At 36.7% G+C, this 21,883-nt stretch overlaps 1 protein-coding gene across 13 annotated transcripts in view; it reads left to right on the top strand.

The window, feature by feature from the left end:
- PLEKHA5 (pleckstrin homology domain containing A5) overlaps positions 1-21,883 on the top strand; it is a 261,915-nt gene that overhangs the window by 235,861 nt on the left and 4,171 nt on the right. For 8 of the 13 annotated variants that reach the window (XM_040235286.1, XM_040235293.1, XM_040235291.1 and 5 more), the window contains 8 exons: positions 2,348-2,459; positions 3,359-3,405; positions 5,201-5,318; positions 10,365-10,483; positions 17,268-17,477; positions 18,329-18,469; positions 18,941-19,065; positions 20,732-20,877. In XM_040235286.1, coding sequence (XP_040091220.1) covers positions 2,348-2,459; positions 3,359-3,405; positions 5,201-5,318; positions 10,365-10,483; positions 17,268-17,477; positions 18,329-18,469; positions 18,941-19,065; positions 20,732-20,877 — 1,018 coding nt within the window. Of the gene's footprint in view, positions 1-2,347; positions 2,460-3,358; positions 3,406-4,190; positions 4,380-5,200; positions 5,319-10,364; positions 10,484-17,267; positions 17,478-18,328; positions 18,470-18,940; positions 19,066-20,731; positions 20,878-21,883 lie in introns of all 13 variants that reach the window. The other 5 variants (XM_040235281.1, XM_040235282.1, XM_040235288.1 and 2 more) reach the window with 1 other exon arrangement.

Below are 21,883 nucleotides of genomic sequence, written 5' to 3' on the forward strand. Positions count from 1 at the left end.
GATTATATATGTTTGAAAAAATAATAAAGGCACTTCATACTTGTGACCCTATGTAAATTTAATCATTTGCATTGGAATCCCAGTGGACTAAACAATTCAGTATAATAAATAGATGGTAAGGTTGACATAGAAAGTCACCTGTCTTCTATGCATGCTATCCAAAATAGAATCACTAAACCACATGTAGTTTTTAGGCCCTTCAGTGTTGCTAGTGTAGTTGTTGGGCATTTGCAGTGTTGCTAGGAATTTTTAATTATCTAAATTTAAGTAGCCGTGTGTGGTTGTGACTTCCGTTTTGTACACTGAAGTTACTAAATGCAATATTTAAAAAATGGTAAATATCTAAAATATAACCAAGGGATCAGCAAACTTTATCTGTAAAAGGCCAGATATTAAAGACTTTAGATGTTACAAGTATATACACTCTGCCAAAAAATGTTTGGTACTTGGGATTTTTAATAACCCCTTAAGAGTAAGAGTATAAAGTTAATTTTTAGGTCATAGGCCATAAAAAAGAAGCTGTGAACCAAAGCAGTTTGCAGTCCTGATTAACCTAATAAAAAAGGTTCATCACGAAAATTTAGAAGGAAACGGCAACCCACTCCAGTGTTCTTGCCTGTAAAATTCTGTGGACAGAGGAGCCCAGCAAACTGTAGTCCATGGGGTCGCAAAGAGCTGGCCACGACTGAGCACATGAATATTTAATTAGTTTAGGACGTGAGAGAAGACCTGAATAAATGGAGAGGTATTAATAGTTATACTGTGTTGTCAATGACCTGATTTAACCTTATCACGATGAAAATTGTTCCCATAAGCATAATTCTATTCCAACCAAATTTCTAGAAAAGAAAATCACAAAATGGTTCTATATTTTTAAGGTATAATAAAGATCACAAGTAGTTAGACATTTTTTTAAAAAATGAAAAACTAGGAGGCACATCTTATGAGAAGTAGCATTGCACGTATAACCTTAGGCCAGTTACATATGCCTCAGTTTCCACTCATTAAAATAAAAATAATACTAGTATCTAGCCCTGTTGGGTTATTATGATGGCTTAAATGTGTTGATTTTTTTTAAGCACTTAGAATAGAACCAGGCAAATAAAACATACTATATATAAAACATATATAATTATTTGTTAAATACATGATTAAACAATGAAAACCACATAGGAAACTTGGAAAACTACATACTAGGAAGAAGTATCGTGAACCTCTAAAAATTCAGCAAGTTACTTAACTAGATTTGCGGAAAACTTTTTCATTTTGGTTTGGAGAAACAGAAATGCATTAGCAAAATAGACAAAGAACATGAATAGTTTTAATTGATAGAAAACTTAATAACACAGTTTGCTAACAGGTGTTTGAAAAGTTAGTGTAACCAGAGAAGTGCAAAATAAAATAAAAATGAGGTTTTCATTAAATACCTTTCAGATACACAGAAATATGTATTATTTTAAATTATTGCAAAAATAATACATATTCTGTATGTGCAACTGTCTGATTTGTATAGCTTATATTCCCTCTCACAAGTCTTTATTGGTATTCACATTTCAGGGCTAGCATAATCATGACAATTTTCGTACTTATTACCTATTTCTTTTAAAGTTACAGTCCTAAAAATTATATTTATTGTTTTACTATTTATCAGTGAGTCATAGAGTTATGTTAGAATCTTACCAATATTATCTTATTTTGGCTTCAATTAGAGTATTTAGCCTAAGGTCATGAAATGGGGTATTAGAGGTAAAAAGAAGTAGATACAACTTTAGGTTAGAATAAAAATGGCAATAATAAAATGGCAAACTGAAAATTTGTCCTGAAAATTCTTTTTAACTCTAACAGTCAAAACTCTTCAAAATATATTCTGTAAATTGCCCTTTCTTTTTTGGCATTTCTCTGTGTTCTATAACTGAGGAAGCTAAAATACTTTCCTTTTTTTCCCCCTAAAAATATTTTGTTTAATTTGAGGTTGGTGAGTTTCTGTTCTGTTGTGTTTTTGTGTTGTTTTGTTGGTTTTGGTTTAGGGGAAGTTCCCCGTTTTTAGTCCCATGTAGTCAGTATTCCTTCCCGATTGTAAATAATGCAACACGATGCTTATTGAAAAAATGTGAAATAGTGTACCATGTAGATCTGAAATATTAAATTTTTCTTTCTCTGCTTTCTTTCTTTTATCATCGACATTGCAAAACTGAGAAGGACACACAGATTATATTAAATAGTCTCAAACATAATCCACTGTGGTTGTCATTTTTTAGATATGTAATTAGTGGAATTTATAACTGTATCTCATGATTTCTCTCCCTCTCGCCGCCCTCATGTGTGGTCTACCCATTTTTACGGATAGACCGAATCAGCAGGAATTCAGCGTGCACAAATTCAGAAAGAACTCTGGAGAATTCAGGATGTCATGGAAGGACTGAGTAAGCACAAGCAGCAGAGAGGCACTTCGGAAACAGGTAGATTAGTTTCGTCTTTTATTCTGCACTAATTGACCATATTATTATATCGAAATGGAATGACATGCAGAATGGGATTTCTCTTGTTATTTTACTGGATTTTTGGCATTAGGAAACAGGTACTTTGTAATAATGAATTAGTACCCAAGTTTATATGTAATATAGAAAGCAAAAGTTCTCCCAGCCACACTCAGAAAAAATACATCCTTGTTTTGTGTCTGTAATTATAAACACACGCAATATTTTGGTTTGAGTAGTTTTTCTCCCACAATAGGAAGTGCTGTTTTTCATCAGTATGCTTTTTTCTCCTTAACACCCAGTATAGTAACAGCTGTGTAAAAATACATTGTTATAGGTAAACTGTAATTTATAAATTTCAGAGTTGATGAACAGTGTATTTTTTTCAGTAGGTTGCTTCCAGTAGGTTGTTGGTGGGTTGGTTGAGGTTTGTTTTTGTTTTTCTTTGATATAATGAACATCACTGTGTTCATTACTGTGTACACATGCTAGTACTAATGGATTCTAGAAAATGAGAAATAAGTTTACATTTTTCGTTTTGATAGGCACAGCCAAATTGCCCCCCTAAAAGATTGTATCAAATCATACTTAAACCAATTGTATTTGAGAAAACACATTTGCCTGTACTGTTGTTTAAATTAGATATTTCAGGTTGTATTTTTAAGATAATGAGTTTTTAAATTTATTTTATTGAAGTATAGTGGCTTTATGTGTTAATTTCTACTGTATAGCAGTGTAATGGGTTTTAAATTCAGAAAACATTAATAAACGGGGGGTTAGAAACTAAAGCCTTTGTTGAAATGGAATTGTTCCTTTTTTTCTATAGATTTAAGAAGGTATGTTTAGTATTAAGTAGTTATAGTTTACATTTTTTTTAATAGGTATGATAGGATCAAAGCCTTTCTCAACAGTTAAGTACAAAAATGAGGTAAGTCTGGATTGTTTCTCTAACTATAATTATTTTAATTTATAATTAAAACATGAATTAGAATTTACTCATAACAAAAATGTTTTCTAAATATATCTGTTATTGTCTTAATCTTGAAATTTCACTGGTTCAGTATTTGGTGCTTTTAACGAGTGTGATCTTCTTCCCTTTTTTTAATGCAAAAAAATTTGAATCACCACTTTGTATCTATGTTAGAACTTTAACATTGTCATACTTTTTCTAATCTAAGTAATTTGAGTATTTATTTATTATTGTTTGGAGTATTTTTTTAAGTGTATGAGATAACTAATAGATAAGTTGGCTGTGTATCATGCATACCATAAAGAAATTACAGCTATAAAGAGATACTGTCAACCTAGTTGAAAGCATCTATTGTCTTGAATTTGGTTGTCTATAAAAGTCAACCAAAAAGAAATGGCTTTTTTTTTCTCTTAAATTTACCTAAACAAAGTGGAGCAAGATTTTTAAAATTAATTCTATTTTTAAAATGAAATACAGTAATTTCATAAATTTGTTTTGATGTTGAGCTTCAGAGTAAAGCTAACCTATGGTTACCAAAAAAATGAGATGCAACCAAATTTAAAACCCAGTTATTGGCTATCATAAACATTTTTGGTTTTACTTTTTGATATGAGACTCTTGACTTGGCAGTGTCCCTTTAATTTTCTTAAAGTGAATGTAAGTTAACTTACCATTGCAAAGAATTTCGATATACTTAATTCAATATGCTTATCTAAATAAGGTGACTATTCTACAATCTTTAGGAAGAGGAAGTAGTCCCACCTCGTCCTCCACTTCCTCGGTCCTATGACTTTACAGACCAGCCTCCCATAATCCCCCCTCTGCCCAGTGATAGCAGCTCCTTGCTCTGTTATAGCAGGGGCCCAGTCCATCTGCCCGAAGAAAAGAAGATTCACCAAGTTCAAGGATATCCAAGAAATGGATCCCATTGTGTAAGTGGCTGCAATAGCCACAGAGTCATCAATCGTACATGCCCTCATTTTCCCCAACAATTTATTTTTGACTCAATCTTTTCTTTTTATTATTATCAGTACTTTTGTGTTCATATATAACATTATCATCGTGTTTTTCCTGTTTTAGTTTTATGTTGCTTATTTTGTCATTCCCCCCCACACAATTTTAATATTTCATAGTTTGTTGCTTTTCATGAATATTTTCATCAAGTGGTTATGTTGCATGTGTTTAAGGAGCCATATTTTAAATCTACCATTTCAGGATATTGGAGGCACAGTGATATCTTTAAATCAGAAAGATGCAAGGAAGAAAAAGATTCTTATCAGGAACGATGAAAAGGTTGGGATGTGGGCAGTTCGGTATAGGAAAACTGTTAGAGGATTTGGACATTGCCAGCAAGAGACATTACCCATGGGAACTAGAAAAAAGTTTAGAGATTAAGTAAATGTGTTACATGTAATAAGCAAGGAGAAGAGAACAAGAAAAACGAAATAGAGCTAATTGAGTTAATATGATATAATTATTTTCAGACTTTAGTTATGCTATGATAAAAATGTTCTGATGACTTTGTCCTTAAGAGGAATATTCTTAATTTTAAAACCAAAAGATATACTGGTTAAAAATCTTTCAAAGTCTTTTTTTTCCCCTATGCTAATTATAACATATATATTAATTTACTTATACCCAATATAGCTGATTGAGGCTTTTGATTGTTAAGAGTGTGAGTTTTTGGAGGCGAACATTTTTAAAATGACTTTTACCTTTTTTTTTTTTTGTAATTACACATCTTTCTTTCAAGGGTCCAGATTATAGACTCTACAAAAGTGAGCCAGAATTAACAACAGTGGCAGAAGTTGATGAGTCTAATGGAGAAGAAAAATCAGAACCTGCTTCGGAAATAGAAACTTCTGTTAAAGGTTAGCATTTGTGATATGTCTTATCTCCTGTGTTTTTCAGACATTTTAGAAACAAATTCAGTTTGCATGCTGACAGAGTACACATGAGTATACGAGCCCACAGTCCCTTATTTGAAATCCGTGGAATCTGATGAGTTTCTGAATTTAGAAGTTTTCAGATATTGGGACAATAATATGACCCATAAACTGTATATTATAAGTCACCTTCTCTGCTAGGAATCTCCCTTTTTAAACACAGTAACATTTTTGGACTCTTCATCCTTTGTGGGATAAAGACTAAAAAACTTCATGTCAGCTCAGGTGAGGTTTTATTGAGAAATAAGTTTATGTCAAACTTGTGAAAAACTTTTTATTTCCTAACCTGACACTTTATTTTTTGGTTTTTACTCTTTCAAAATTATACATAGAAGAGTAGGAATAAGACAGACTTTTATACAATTTCTATAAAAGTAAATTCTATGAAATAATGCTTATTTTTACTGTGTATACTCTGATTATCTTTTAATATTTATTTATTTGGCTGTGCTGAGTCTTAGTTGAAGTATGTGGTATCTAATTCCCTGACCAGGGATCAAACCTGGGCCCCCTGCATTGGGAGCTCGGGGTCTTAGCCGCTGGACCACCAAGGAAGTCATCTGATTATTTTTTAATGCTAGTCATTCTTTTGGAGAAGGAAATGGCAACCCACTCCAGTATTCTTGCCTAGAGAATCCCAGGGACGGGGGAGCCTGGTGGGCTGCCGTCTATGGGGTCGCACAGAGTTGGACACGACTGAAGCGACTTAGCAGCAGCAGCAGCAGCAGCAGCAGCAGCAGCAGCTAATCATTCTTTAAGAAATCAATATTATTTTTTTTTAAAAAACAATAGGGGGCTATTCAGGAATAAGACAGAAAAAACCAGATATAGTACAGTACTTGAACTTTGAGTTGATCATGATCTAAAAGAAAAGCTCTAAAGACATTCTTTGGAGCATAATAGACATTTGCATAGGTTCTAGATACTGCCTAATGATGCTGTGATACTGTGGTTATTTAGGAGATATAGTAAGTGAATTCTGAAACACTTAGGAGTAAAGTATCTGTGGCTTACTTTCAAAAATGTTTCACCAAAAAAATTTGTTAGTGATAAATACTCTAGAATGTGGGATTTTTCAGAAAAGTAATTTCTGATCATCATAACTCTCTAGTCAATTTTTGTAATCCTGCTAGAGGGTCACAAAGTAAATTTTGAACAATATGAAATGGTAATATTCACATAGTTTTTTCCATAATTGGAATATTTTTCAAGGTTTTCTAATGTCAGTGTTTTTTTTTATCCCATTAGAAAAATACTGCTATCTTGAAAAGTTAATATCTATACACCTTTGTCATTCAAATCATATCTTCTCATTGAAAGTCTTTGTTAACTTTCTCTTTTCACAGACAAATTTAAGTTAAAGAGTCACAGTCTTAGTCCTTACCATATTGTTGCATGTAGTTATAAATATGCAGGAATTATCAGACAGCAAACAAAAGTAAATGTTTTTGGTAACTAGATATCCTGGCCAATCCTCCCACAAACAGGGATTATAAAGCTGCTTCAGGGACTTCCCTGGTGACCCAGTGGCCCAAACTCCACAGTTCCCATGCAGGGAGCCTCAGTTCACTCCCTGGTCAGGTAACTAGATCTTACATACCATAACAAAGAACTTGCATGTCAAAACTGAAAAGATCCTTCATGGCACAACAAACCTTCAGATCCCAAGCGCCACAACCGAGGGACTTGGTGCAGCCAAAAAAAAAGCTAGTTCAGGAATTTCCTGGTGGTCCAGTGGCTGACTTTGTGCTCCCAATGCAGGGAGCCTGGGTTTGATCCTCGGTCGGGGAACTGGATCCCGCATGCTGCAACTGAGTTCACATACTGCCACTAAAAGATCCCGCATGCTGCAACTGAGACCCAGCCCCTTTATATAAAAGCTGGTTCATATCACTTAAATTTTTTGAGAAGCTTCAACAAGTTGAAGAAAAGTAAAGAAAGGAATGTTCAGGTGGAAAATTACGTGAAGGGTGGTTCATTAGTCTAGGCTTCCCTGGTAGCTCAGATAGTAAAGAATCCACCTGCAGTACAGGAGACCTGGGTTCTAGCCCTGAGTGGGAAGATCGCATGGCTACCCACTCCAGTATTCTTGCGTGGAGAATTCCATGGACAGAGAAGCCTGGTAGGCTAACAGTCCATGAGGTCACAAAGAGTCAGGCACAACTAAGTGACTAACACATACATCATTAGTCTACTCAGACCACCGTAACAAAATACTATAGAACAAGTGCTTGTTTTGTGGGGGTTTATTTGTTTGTTGGTTTTGTTTTGCATATTTGGCTGTGTTGGGTCTTAATTTCGGCATGCAGGGTCAGTTAGCCCCAAAGCATGTGGGATATTAGTTCATGGAGCAGGGATCAAACCCATGTTCTCTGCATTACAAGGCAGATCCTTAACCGCTGGACCACCAGGGCAGTCCCACCAAGAGCTTTACACAACAGACACTTGTTCTTACAGTTCTGCAGGCTGAAAGATCAAGTTCTGGGAAGGTTTTCTAACTTTTGATTTTGTATTGGGGGTGCAGTTGATTAACAAACAATGTTGTGATAGTTTCAAGTGAACACAAAGGGACTCAGCCAGCCATACTCCCCTCCCACCCACGCTGCCACAGAGCACTGAGCAGAGGTCCCTGTGCTATAGTCCTTGTTGGTTATCCATTTTAAGTATGGCAGAGTGTACATGTCCATCCCAAACTCCCTAGCTATTCCTTTCTGCCTCCCTTTTCCTGGGTAACCACAAGTTCATTCTCTTAAGTCTGTGAGTCATAACAACCTCTTTTTATGTCCACAACATAAAGGGGCTAGGGTTTCAGCAGGAATTTTAGGAAGACCACTTCAGTCTATAGCAGGAGGTATCCAGGAAGTTACTAAGTGGAGCATGAAAGCCAGCTTTCACTTTGTGACAGGATAAAGCTCAGAGCATGAACATATTAGTAGTCTGCTAGGAGACCCAGTCAGATAAAGTTGGGACCCTTAGAGGGGTATATTCTTAGTGAAAACTGATTAATTTGGTTTCATCAAAATTTAGAACTTTTGCCAATCAGAACAGGAGAAAAAATTACCAATACATACACCTGAGAAAACCCTTGTATCCAAAATATATAAACAACTCTTGTAAATCAATAATAAACAACCCAGTGCAGGCATATAAGCCTTGGAGAGCTAACAAATAAGGTATACAAATGACCAGTAAGCACATGGAAAAGTTTACAACTTATTGATCATAAAAGATTTGCAGTTTTAATGCAAATAAAAATCACAGTGCGAGCCATCTCAAATGACTGAACTTAAGACTGACTGACTACCTAGTGTTGGTTAGGATGTGGATCAGCTGAAATTCACACCTATTTCTGAGGTGGTTGAAGATAGATCAATAGTCTGGCAGCTTCTTATAAAGTTAAACATGCATTTCTCAAGCTTAGGAATCCTATGTATCTACCTAAGAAAAATGAAAATATAACTCCTCACAAAGACTTATTCAAGGGTCTTTAAAGCAAGCTTTAATTCATAGTAGACGAAAACTGGAAGCAGTCACATGTCTGTCAAGAAGAGTATGGATAAACAAGTTTTAATACTCTTCAGCAAAACACTCATAGATATATTTACTCATAAAAACTGTACTGTCTGAAATATGTTCTCTCAAAGTTTTTCCTCTTTTAAAATTTGGGTTTGTTTTTTTTTAAAGTGTAATCCTAAAAATAAAAAAAATTTTTTTAATTTAAAAAAGTATAAAAGGCTCTCATCTGAATAAATTGTCAAGGTATACAGATCAATTATAGTGTAGTTTATATTTTACCACATGACTTAAAAAAAAAACAAACAGACCATTGACTGGCACAACAGAAAAGTCTTTTGTTTGCTTTATAAAATTACTTGTAACATAGCAGTCCAGCTCTTCACATTCTCAAATATACAATTCTGATAAACACACAGTTTCATAATATTTCGCCTTGATTCAGCTGCAGATTGTTTGGTTCTTAACCTATAGGGACTGTGAATGGTTGACCACTATCTGGTTTTAGTGGGAAAAATAAGATTACTTAGTTCATGATGTCAGTGAGCCCCAAGAGAGTGATTTTTTTTTTTTTTTTCAACAAACCGTCAAGATTTGATTAGTTCCTTCCTTTACTTGTGTCCTCTATGGTGCACATCTTCTGCTTAAATAAGACAACTATGATACAAGTGAATACATTTTCTGTTAACTGACCACTAGCTTTTATTGTTATGTTAATGATTTTGTGTGTACAGCTGTGTGTTGTTTTCTGATTATAAAAGTAGTATGTATTCATTCTAGAGATTTTCAGAAATGCGAAAGAAAAGTTAACTTCAATTACCTATAGTTAACTTCTCTTAACATTGTTAGTAGATTCTTTATTGAGGTAGTGCAGTGTGATTGAAAGAGATCAAATGAAAATGAAGGACATTTAGGTAAATGACTACCTTTAGACAATAACTTTGCTAATCTGCATGAGGGGATTAGATTAAGGTACTTTCAGCCTCTGAAAATCATTGTAAATATTTCATGAAGAAGGAGAGCGACCACAGGAAAAACAGAAACCCCAGCCATGATGCTGCTGAGCTATATGGATGGGAAGAAGTCCAGTAACCCAGAAACTGCATTTCCTTAACCTTCTTGTCTTTACAGAGTTGTTGTGAAGATATATGATCCATTGAGTATTACTGGATTTTTATAATGTTTTAATGTCATCTGTTATAGTCAGTAGAACTTTAATTCTAAATCTAACCCTAAATTTGTCTGGTTAGCATCATTGCTGGCTTATAGATAAAATGACTAATGAAGGGTTATTCATATTTCCTTATCTCTTTTCAAACAATAAATTTGCATTCTAATTTTAAAAGTCTCAGAAACTGAATAGATCAGTGAGAGAGAGAGTGCCATGTGAACATGTTTTAGAGAGAGTAGTGTCCTGTGAAGCTGTTTTATAGAACTTACTGCTCTTTTTACTTTTAGGTTCCCACTTTCCTGTTGGAGTAGTCCCTCCAAGAACAAAATCACCAACACCTGAATCTTCGACAATAGCCTCATATGTAACGTTAAGGAAAACTAAGAAGATGATGGATTCAAGAACGGTATTTAACTATCCATTAATTTCTAGAAGGATTCTGAAACCTATTTATTGCCACATTTATGTACGTTTCAATTTTAGGGGATTGTTTTGGAAATTTTTTTTGGCGTACCACACAGCTTGCAGGATCTTAGTTCTCCAACCAGGGATCAAACCCAGGCCCCGTGCAGTGGAAGTTCAGACTGATAACCACTAGACCACCAGGGAATTCCCATCAAAACTTTTTTTTTACATATTCTAAGAAAAAATTAGCAATCTTAATTTCTAAAATTACATTCAGGGAATTAGCACCTCAGGAAGCCCTGGGGATGCAGTGGTACCATGCGCCACCAGGCAGATGTGGGTTCAATGTGCCTGCCCATACAGGCGATGTGGGTTCAGTCCCTGGGTTGGGAAGATCCCCTGGAGGAAGAAATGGCAACCCACTCCAGTATTGTTGCCTGGAGAATCCCATGAACAGAGGAGCCTGGCAGGCTACAGCCCATGTGGTCACAGAGTCAGGCATGACTGAAGTGATTTAGCAGCCACACAGTTGGCATTTCAGAGGACAGGCCTGATTTAGGTTTTCTTTGCTCAGACTCCACATGGAGCCTTTAGTGACCAGTTTGTGCAATCTGTTCTCAGATAGCTGCTCCTTGACACCTCTAAGAATTTCCTTCAGAGAGTGATAAACACATTCTGTGATCAGACAAGCTGATGGATTTACAAGCCAGCCTGAGTTTTCAGGGCCTTTCTGCTGTGGGAGACTTAGACTTTGCTAGTCCTCTGGTTACAGTGAGAAATGTGAATTAAGAATGAGAAGGAAATCCTCTATTTTTCACACTTTCATCTAAGATCCATTTAATTCAAACTGACTTTTCACCAGTCTAACCTTGGTCTTCTTGGGAAGATTCCCAGAGGATTTAACAAACTTCCCCAAGTACTCTCTCAAAATTTGGACTGCAAAAAAACTTTTACTTTTCACCTTTTTTTAAACTTCTCATCTTTATAAATTCTATTTATTTGGTATGAGATAACTTAAAATGATAAGAAAAGACTGAAAAGTACAATAAATGATGATGATTCTTGAAAGATACTAAAGTACAAGTACAGCGTATATCCCCAAAATTCTGACAGATTTATGTATAAGAAATATAATGGTTCTGTAATACTATTGTTCGTAGAGTTAGGCATTTTTTTAGATTAAAAGGTTGTTTTCTTTGAAAATAGTAATGTAAACAGGAAAAAAAAACTTAAAAATGCATGTTGAGAACAAACAGAAAGATATTAGTGGGTTTATGTTATTCTATAACTATCTTTTTAAAAAATAGTAACTAACTTAGATACTGGGGCTTCCCCAGTGACTCAGTGGTAAAGAATCTGCCCTGCCAGTAGAGGAGACATGTGTTCCATCTCTGGGTCAGGAAGATCTCCTGGAGGAGACATGGCAACCCACTCCATTATTCTTGCCTGGAGAATCCCATGAACAGTGGAGCCTGGTGGGCTAGAGTCCATGGGGTTACAAAGAGTTGGACATGATTGAGTGACTAAACAACAACAATCATAAATGCCAAAAGAAAGACATATGTAAACAAATACTGGGGTAAAAGTATAGAAGACTATAGTTATATAATACTGTACTGGGAAGTCCTTTATAAACAATGTAGATGCCAGGAGAAAATACTTGGAATATATCAGACAAGTTCCATAATATATGATGAATGAATATAAATCAGTTATTCATAGGGTTTTTTTTTTAATGGAAAATATACAATAGTAGTAATCCCTGGGACAGGGGAGCCTGGTGGGCCTCCGTCTATGGGGTCGCACAGAGTCGGACACGACTGAAGCAACTTAGCAGCAGCAACAGCAGCAGTGATTCACAAGTATATGAAAATGGCTCAACTCCGATGATCATTTTTAAAGTGCTGACTGAAACCCCAATGAGATACTCTTTTCTAGTTACATTGGAGAGAAAATGTAAAAATTAATAATATTTTGCATTTTAAAAGAATAAAGTAGATTTGTATAATATAATTTGGAGAAAGAAGTTTCAGTGAGACAACACTTTTTCACAAACACAGAAAACCAGGAAGAATACATGTTTGTTGTGTATAACTAAAAACGACAGTGCTAAAATAGCCAGCATCCTAATCAGTATCTAGAATTTACTCTTTTTAAAGGGGAAGGGATAGGAAGTTTGAGATGGTCCTATACAAACTGCCGTATTCAAAATGGATAACCAACACAGACCTATTGTATAGCACATGGAACTCTACTCAAGGTTGAGTCCAAGCCTGGATGAGAGGGGAGTTTGGGAGAGAATGGATACATGTATATGTATGAGTCCCTACATACATATACAGGAATTGAGTCCCTACACTGGTCATCTGAAACTACCACAACATTGTTAATCCAGCTATATGCCAATACAAAACAAAATGATTAAAGTTTGAGAAAAAAGAAAAAATATGTATACATTTTTTTTCCCGCCAAAACAAATGTTTTGATTTACAAATAAATGAGAAGCATGATCATTTCTGCACTTTCATGCTTTTCTGTTTTCATTTTCCTTTTAGTTTCTACATGAACTCTTTAAGATATTCTCTATAATAGAATACAGTTCTAGAGCTGTGACTGCTGCCCGGCAGACAGTTTCATTTTTATCTATTTATTTTTTTGGCTGTGCTGCACCTGCACTGCTGCACACCGGCTTTTTCTTTGCTGTGTCTGGGCTTCTCTAGTTGGGGCACACAGGCTCTAGAGTACACGAGCTCAGTAGTTGTGGCATACAGGCTGAGTTGCAGTATGTGGGATCTTAGTTCTCCAACCAGGGATCGAACCTGGCTCCCCTGCATTGGGAGTCTGCAGTCTTATCCACTGGACTACCAGGGAAGTCCCTGGAGACACATTTAGGTTGTAGTGGAAAGAAAACAATCTTGGCTGTTATCCTGATATACTGCTTCTCACTGTGTGCTTAGTTGCTCATTTGTGTCCAACTCTTTGCAATGCCATGGACTGCCAGGCTCTTCAACTGCTTAGTCAAGAAATACTTAACCTCTGCCCTGGGTTCTTTCCAGAACTCTAGCAATTCCACACCAACATCCTAGTCAGTCTTCAGCAGTTGAGTCCAGAGGGCACAAAACACTTGTGCACTCTCTTCTGTAGATCTTCAGTTTAGTTCAGTTCAGTTCAGTCGTTCAGTTGTGTCTGACTTTTTGCAACCCCATGAACCGCAGCATCCCTGTCTGTCACAAACTCTCGGAGTTTACCCAAAGTCTTGTCCATTGAGTCAGTGATGCCATCTAACCATCTCATCCTCTTGTTGTCCCCTTCTCCTCCTGTCTTCAATCTTTTCCAACATCAGAGTCTTTTCCAATGAGTCAGCTCTTTGCATCAGGTGACCAAAGTATTGGAGTTTCAGCTTCAACATCAGTCCTTCCAATGAACACCCAGGACTGATCTCCTTCAGAATAGACTGGTTGGATCTCCTTGCAGTCCAAGGGACTCTCAAGAGTCTTCTCTAACACCACAGTTCAAAAGCATCAATTCTTCGACACTCAGCTTTATTTATACTCCAACTCTCACATCCATACATGACCACTGGAAAAACCGTATTCTTGACTAGATGGACCTTTGTTGACAAAGTAATGTCTCTGCTTTTGAATATGCTGTCTAGGTTGGTCATAACTTTCCTTCCAAGGAGTAAACGTCTTTTCATTTCATGGCTGCAGTCACCATCTGCAGTGATTTTGTAGCCTAAAAAAATAAAGTCAGGCACTGTTTCCACTGTTACCCCGTCTATTTGCCATGAAGTGATGGGACCAGATGACATGATCTTCGTTTTCTGAATGTTCAGCTTTAAGCCAACTTTTTCACTCTCCTCTTTCACTTTCATCAAGAGGCTCTTTAGTTCTTCTTCACTTTCTGCCATAAGGGTGGTGTCACCTGCATGTCTGAGGTTATTGATATTTCTCCCAGCAATCTTGATTCCAGCTTGTGCTTCCTCCAGCCCAGCATTTCTCATGATGTACTCTGCATAGAAGTTAAATAAGTAGGGTGACAATATACAGCCTCGACGTACTTCTTTTCCTGTTTGGAACCAGTCTCTTGTTCCATGTCCAATTCTAACTGTTGCTTCCTGATCTGCATACAGGTTTCTCAAGAGGCAGGTTAGGTGGTCTGGTATTCCCATCTCTTTCAGAATTTTCCACAGTTGATTGTGATCCACACAGTCAAAGGCTTTGGCATAGTCAATAAAGCAGAAATAGATGTTTTTCTGGAACTCTCTTGCTTTTTCGATGATCCAGCAAATGTTGGCAATTTGATCTCTTCCTCTGCCTTTTCTAAATCCAGTTTGAACTTTGGAAGTTCACAGTTCACATATTGCTGAAGCCTGGCTTGGAGAATTTTGAGCATTACTTTACTAGCATGTGAGATGAGTGCAATTGTGCAGTAGTTTGAGCATTCTTTGGCAGTGCTTTTCTTTGGGATTGGAATGAAAACTGACCTTTCCCAGTCCTTAGCCACTGCTGAAGTTTTCCAAATTTGATGACGTATTAAGTGCAGCACTTTCACAGCATCATCTTTCAGGATTTGAAATAGCTCAACTGGGATTCTATCACCTCCACTAGCTTTGTTCATAACGATGCTTCCTAAGGCCCACTTGATTTCACATTCCAGGATGTCTGGCTCTAGATGAGTGATCACACCATCATGGTTAACTGGGTCGTGAAGATCTTTTTTGTACAGTTCTTCTGTGTATTCTTGCCACCTCTTCCTAATATCTTCTGTCAGGTCCATACCATTTCTGTCCTTTATCGAGCCCATCTTTGCATGAAATATTCCCTTGGTGACTCTAATTTTCTTGAAGAGATCTCAGTCTTTCCCATTCTCTTGTTTTCCTCTATTTCTTTGCATTGATCAATAAGGAAGGCTTTCTTATCGCTCCTTGCTATTCTTTGGAACTCTGCATTCAAATGGATATATTTTCCTTTTCTCCTTTGTTTTTCGCTTCTCTTCTTTTCACAGCTATTTGTAAGTCCTCCTCAGACAGCCATTTTGCTTTTTTGCATTTCTTTTTCTTGGGGATGGTCTTGATCCTTGCCTCCTATATAATGTCACAAACCTCCATCCATAGTTCATCAGGCAGTCTGTCTATCAGATCTAGTCCCTTAAATCTATTTCTCACTTCCACTGTATAATCATCAGGGATTTGATTTAGGTCATACCTGAATGGTCTAGTGGTTTTTCCCACTTTCTTCAATTTCAATCTGAATTTGGCAATAAAGAGTTCATGATCTGAGCCACAGTCAGCTCCCAGTCTTGTTTTTGCTGACTGTATAGAGCTTCTCCATCTTTGGCTGCAAAGAGTATAATCAGTCTTATTTCAGTGTTGACCATCTGGTGATGTCCATACATGTTTAATATCTAAAGTTTCTGTTATATCAAATAAGCTAAAATTTCCTTATGACAGTTATTGGTATACTTAGTAAGAAAGTGAGAAGTAAAAACTGGTTGTTTAATGTGACTGATGTTTTTAAACTATTCAGTAAACCATAAAAGTGAACCATGTAAATGTATATATATGTATATATATGTATATCGATATATATCAATATATATATATAAAATATAGCCATCTGATTTATAGAAAATAAATTCTTCCTTAGTTTTATTATTGCTCATAAGGTAAGAATATCTTCTCTACCAGTCTTTTCACAGTAAAAAAATGTGTGACTTGAAACATTACATTTTTTAGTATAATAAAAGAAATTACTGAGGGACTTCCCTGGTGGTCCAGTGACTAAGACTTCACTCTCCCAGTGCAGGGGGCCCAGGTTTGATCCCTGGTCAGGGAACTAGAACCCACATCCCATAATGAAAATCTTGTGCAACATAGGAAAAAAATATTACTGATACATGCCTCTTTTTTCTCCTAATTTGAGTTTTATACAATTTCCCATTTTAGGGCTGTGAGGTAGGGTCACTTCAGAGCTTCATACCATACCGTTTTTTTTTTTTTTTTTAATTTATTTATTTATTTTTTATTTTACTTTACAATTCTGTATTGGTTTTGCCATTCATTGACATGAATCCACCACGGGTGTACATGCGTTCCCAAACATGAACCCCCCTCCCACTGCTGGGCATACACACTGAGGAAACCAGAATTGAAAGAGACACATGTACCCCAATGTTCATCGTTTGGTTTTTGTTTAACAAGCAAATACCTTCCTTAAGTTCCTCTTTTCTCCCCTTCCTCCTGCCTCCCACCTCTCTCGCTTTCCATCACTGATCACGCATCAGTGCACTCGTAAAGTAATCTGCTTTTCTGGTGTTATGTAAAGGACATCTAAAGCTGCCACTTTTGGTTTTGCCAACGAAATTAATGCATGTTAAAACACTTTTCTTTTTTAAAAAATTAAAAATATTATGTTTATTGTTGTGCTGCATCTTCATTGCTTCTTTTTTCAAGGGCTTTTCTCTTGTTGTGGCAATTGGAGCTACTCCTCACTGTGGTGTGTGGGCTTTTCACTGTGGTGGCCCCTCTTGTTGTGGAGCCCGGGTTGTACGGCCTGCACGCTTCAGTACTTGCAGCTCGAGGACTTTAGAGCAAGGACTTTTGTGGCACAGTTGTTCTGTGGCATGTGGGATCTTCCCAGACCAGGGATTGAACCATGTCCCCTGCGTTAGTAGGCAGGTTCATATCCACTGTGCCACCAGGGAAGTCCATTTTAAACGTTTTTTTATTTTAACATACTTGTTACCCTGTATTCAGGATTCATCTGTTTATCTTCAATTTAAAGGAGCGACCAAGAAGTGCAGTGGAACAGCTCTGTTTGGCTGAAAGCACTCGACCTAGGATGACTGTGGAAGAGCAAATGGAAAGAATCAGGAGGCATCAACAAGCATGCTTAAGGGAAAAGAAAAAAGGATTAAATCTTATTGGTGCTTTAGACCAGTCACCCTTACCAAGTCCTTCAAATTTAAGGGATAATCCATTCAGGATTACCCAGGTATATATATCAGTTGCTTTTACTCATTCTTGTGGGTAAATCTAATATCGGTTGAATCTTAGAATCATAGAGTTACATGGTAGATGGGTTTTTAAATATTGGCAACATAGATAGTTATATTATTTAACTCTTATGATATGCCAAGACAGCTTGGTAAAATGGAAATAGCCCTGGGTTCAAAAAACCTGGGCTAAATTACTTGTTAGCTGCCCTCCTATTGGTTGTGAACTTAATCTTCTCTACTGTAAATCAATAAAGACATAACCTGTCCTGTATATGTCACAGAAATACTAAGAAGATAAAATTTGCTTTCAACAAATGTAAAATGCCATGTAAGATAGTCCCCAGTTCCCCTCCCAATAAAATGTGCAGTACTCTGTATCCTAATTTAGCATGACCTAAATTGTAGCAGGGGAAAGCTTCGGAATAAAATCTGTACTATGCAGCACATTTTAACTTCAGTCTTATAAAGAGACACCATTCCGTCTCTTATTATTTGTTTGTTGGTTATCCTGATTCATAAATCAGCTCAGACCAGTGAACCTTTCCAGAGGCTTCAGTCAGTCGATCCCTGTTTGTTGATGTGGACTAACTGAAGGTGCCTCCCCGTCCTCATGGAAATCTCTTAGCGTAGTTGGAGAGCAGGCGTTTCTAGGAGAGGTTAACAGTTGAGTAACTGTACATTCTACACATTACCAAGTAGATGATTAATATATAGAAGATGCTACTGTTGTTTCTCATAAGAAAACCTTGCAAATGAAGGGCCAACTTAGAAAATTAGCAGGTACTATCTAGAAACTACACATACCTGTATAGTATGAATCTAAAAGTACTGTCTATCTGTTGAACAGGCTCGAAGAAAGGATGATAACTCTAAGGAACTGGACACTGTCATCAGAGAAAATGACATGAAGCCAAACCATGACACTCCTTCCACAGACACTGTTCAACTGAAAGAAGCTGAACCTCAAAATATGGATTTCAGTGAAGAGGTAGCAGGATTATTTTAGGACACATATTCCAAAGGGATAGATTTTTTAAGATGAGATCAGGTGGGAAGGTTGAAGATAGTTTTGTGTGGCATTCTGTCACAGAGGATGCTGATCTCAGTGAAATGATAGGTTTCATGTAATTTGATCAATATGTTCAGCCACATCAAAAACTGGGTTAATTGAAAACTTAAAACATGATCAGTTGAGGCTGGAATAAATTACCATTACCCCAATTAAAGAATCTTTAATCCCAAAGCAGCTAGTAATGGCAGTGTACTTTTTGTCCTTCTGATGTAGGAAAGGATGTCACTGTTTTTAATATACTTGATTCTAAAATATATTTCAGGAAATATTTGATATGGTATAGTGTTTAATAAGCTTTTTTTGGGGAATTATTCTAGATAATTTACTCATATAGCAAATATGGTGAAAAAAATCATTTGAAAAAGCAAATTTTTCCTTCTTCCATAGTTTAAAAAAACTGAAAATGTTTTTTCTGAAACACTTTTCACACCTGAGCCAAATGGAGTGAATTCTGAGGAAGTGATGGATAAAGAAGGAGACAAAAAAGAGATGCCTGAACATGTGCCATACAGGTAATAATTAGAGAAAACAAACAAGCAAACAAAAGGGATCATTCACTAAATTAAATTCACCTGCTTAAAAATAGTAAACTTCATGGTCAGAGGTCTTAGATGCCACTCCCGTAATATTTACTTACAAGCTGCAGGATCTTAAGCAAGTTATATAACCTTCTTAAATTTGAGTATCTCACCTGTAAAAATGAGGGTAATAGTAGTAACCATCTCACAAGTGTGTTGTAAGGATTAAACAAGAAAATAAATGTGCAGCACTTAACTCTGTGCCACTAGGAAGTGATCAATAAATACCTTAACAAAATTTTTTTTAGCTTTTTATTTTATACTGGAGTATAGCCGATTAACAGTATTGTGATAATTTCAGGTGGACAGCAAAGGGACTCAGCCAGACATATACATGTATCCATTCTCCCCCAGACTCCCCTCCCATCCAGGCTGCCACATAACATTGAGCAGAGTTACCTGTGCTATTCAGTAGTACTTTGTTGGTAATCCGTTTTAAATATAGCAGTGTGTACATATTGATCTCAGACTTCCTAACTTATCTCTAGGCACACAAGCTGTAGCAAAGTAAGCACCTTACCGTATAATGACAGACGTTGATCAGCTGTCTAAGCTGTCTGATAAGCATTCCAAAAATTATAGTGATTTTCTGTTTATTTTTAACTGTATTTGTTAACTAGCCTTTTAAAATGCATATCCTCAATCTCACCCTCCATAAAAACATTCTCAGTGCTAGAAAAGAGAAATACTGTGATTTCATGTAATAGGAGTGCCTTTATCTCTGAAATGAATAGCAAAAGTGAATCTGGGGTCTTTTAGTTTGTATTTTGTTTTATTTACTTATTTATTTTTGGCTGCACTGGGTCTTCATTGCTGCCCTGGGACTGCCTCTAGCTGCTTTGAGCAGGGTTCCTCTTTGTTGCGGTGCTCGGGCTTCTCACTGCAGTGACTTCTCTTGTTAGGGAGCACAGGTTCTAGGCTTGTGGGCTCAGCAGTTGTGGTACACAGGCTTAGTTACCCCGAGGCATGTGGGATCTCCCTGGATCAGGGATTGAACCCATGTCTCCTGCATTAGCAGGCAGGTTCTTTACCACTGAGCCAGCAGGGAAGCCTTGGGGTGGTGTGTTTTAGATTAAAGTAGACATTAAGGGACTTGTCAGGCAAATATAATCAGACTTTGGATCCTGATTTAAACAAGTAACTCTTAAGATGATGTTATAAAGCAGTTGAGATCATTTGAACACTGACTGGGTATCTGATGGTATTTACAGATTGAGTGATAGGTCCTTAATCTGCTTGAAAATAATTTGGGGAGGAGCAGGCTAAGGGCTTAGAATGAAACAAAATTGACAATATGTGGATTTAAAAAAAAACTTTGAGCAAAATGTTAGCAGTTGTGCAATATAGATGGCTGCATCATTTCTGTAAAGATTTTTCATAACACTCAGTTGGAAGAAAAAAATTGCATTCTAATGTAACAAATTTGGGGGACCTCCCTGGCAATTCAGTGGTTAAGACTCCACACTTTCAACACAGGGGGCGTGGGTTCAGTCCTTGGTTGGGAAACTGGGATTCCACATACCCTGCAGCCAAAATAATAATTGTAATAAAAATAGATTAAAAAATAACAAATTCTAAAATACCTTTCTATTTTCATTAGCCCTCAAGAGGAGTCACAGATCCCAAATCATAAACCAGAAGGCCCCCCTGCAGAAGATACAAAGGACGATATTCATGAGCAGGAAGAAAATGTTCTTTCTTATGAACTAACTCCTGAGGCTTCTAGAGGAAATCAGACAATGGCAGGTAGATATTACACGTTTCCTAGTTTTCTCACCGGTGCTTCCTCTGAACCTCTGAATTTATTTGCTGTGTGGAGACTCTAGCAAGGGGGCCACTCGGGGACATCAGCTGCAGACTGAGAAGTCTTCGCCTTCCCACACCTGCATGGTCAGGAAGACTGCTGCTACTCAGGATCCAGGGCCAGTCCTATCTCAGCAACTAGAGCTGCCCTCTGTCTCCGGCTTGGATGTCACTTCCTTCTTTTGTTTGTTTTTTTGATCTTAACCTTAACACGTACCTTAAACTTTTTTCTAAGAAGATCTTTTACAACTTGGATATCCTACCTATTTCTCTGACATTGCATTCCTAGAGTATTCATAAACCTCTCTCCCTCTGGGAACTGTGGAAGATTGAATATCTAAACTATTAATAGTAGAATGGATTTACTTACTTAGCTCCTACCATAATCCACATCTGGGTTTTTCTCTGATAGTAAAAATCATGAACTGTATAGCATGTGAAAAAAATCATGAACTGTATAGCATGTGAAAAAAAAAATACATTTTTGTCTATGCTATTCTTTTATACTTTCTGGATTCTTCAAAATCTTTTTTCTTTTTTAATGATTTTTAGCAAGGGAAGGGCGTAGGAGAATCATACCACTAGTATAAATCATCAGCTTTCCTTCTCATAGTCCATAAGCAAAATCTATTTCCTTTCTCCACCTCGGAGGGGGGGGGGGTGGGCTTTTGGCAGAAGGGTAAGCACAATGAAATTCAATTACCTAGGACCGTTCTTAAGAGCATTTTCTGAATCTTATATACATGTAACATGGAAATGTATGTTATCAGCCATGTTTGTTTGTAACCAATGTGAAGCACTGTCTTTTCCTTGTCTCTTATCACTTTCAAGGCAATGTGCATGGGCATTCTCATTTTTTACAAAAGATTATCATTGGTCACATCAGGTTATTCATACAGCAGGTCTGGGTTAAAGTGTGTGTGTGTGTGTGTGTGTCTGGGTTAAAGTG

The sequence above is a fragment of the Oryx dammah genome, unplaced genomic scaffold (genome assembly GCF_014754425.2).
Source record: "Oryx dammah isolate SB20612 unplaced genomic scaffold, SCBI_Odam_1.1 HiC_scaffold_29, whole genome shotgun sequence".
In the NCBI taxonomy this organism is placed as follows: domain Eukaryota; kingdom Metazoa; phylum Chordata; class Mammalia; order Artiodactyla; family Bovidae; genus Oryx; species Oryx dammah.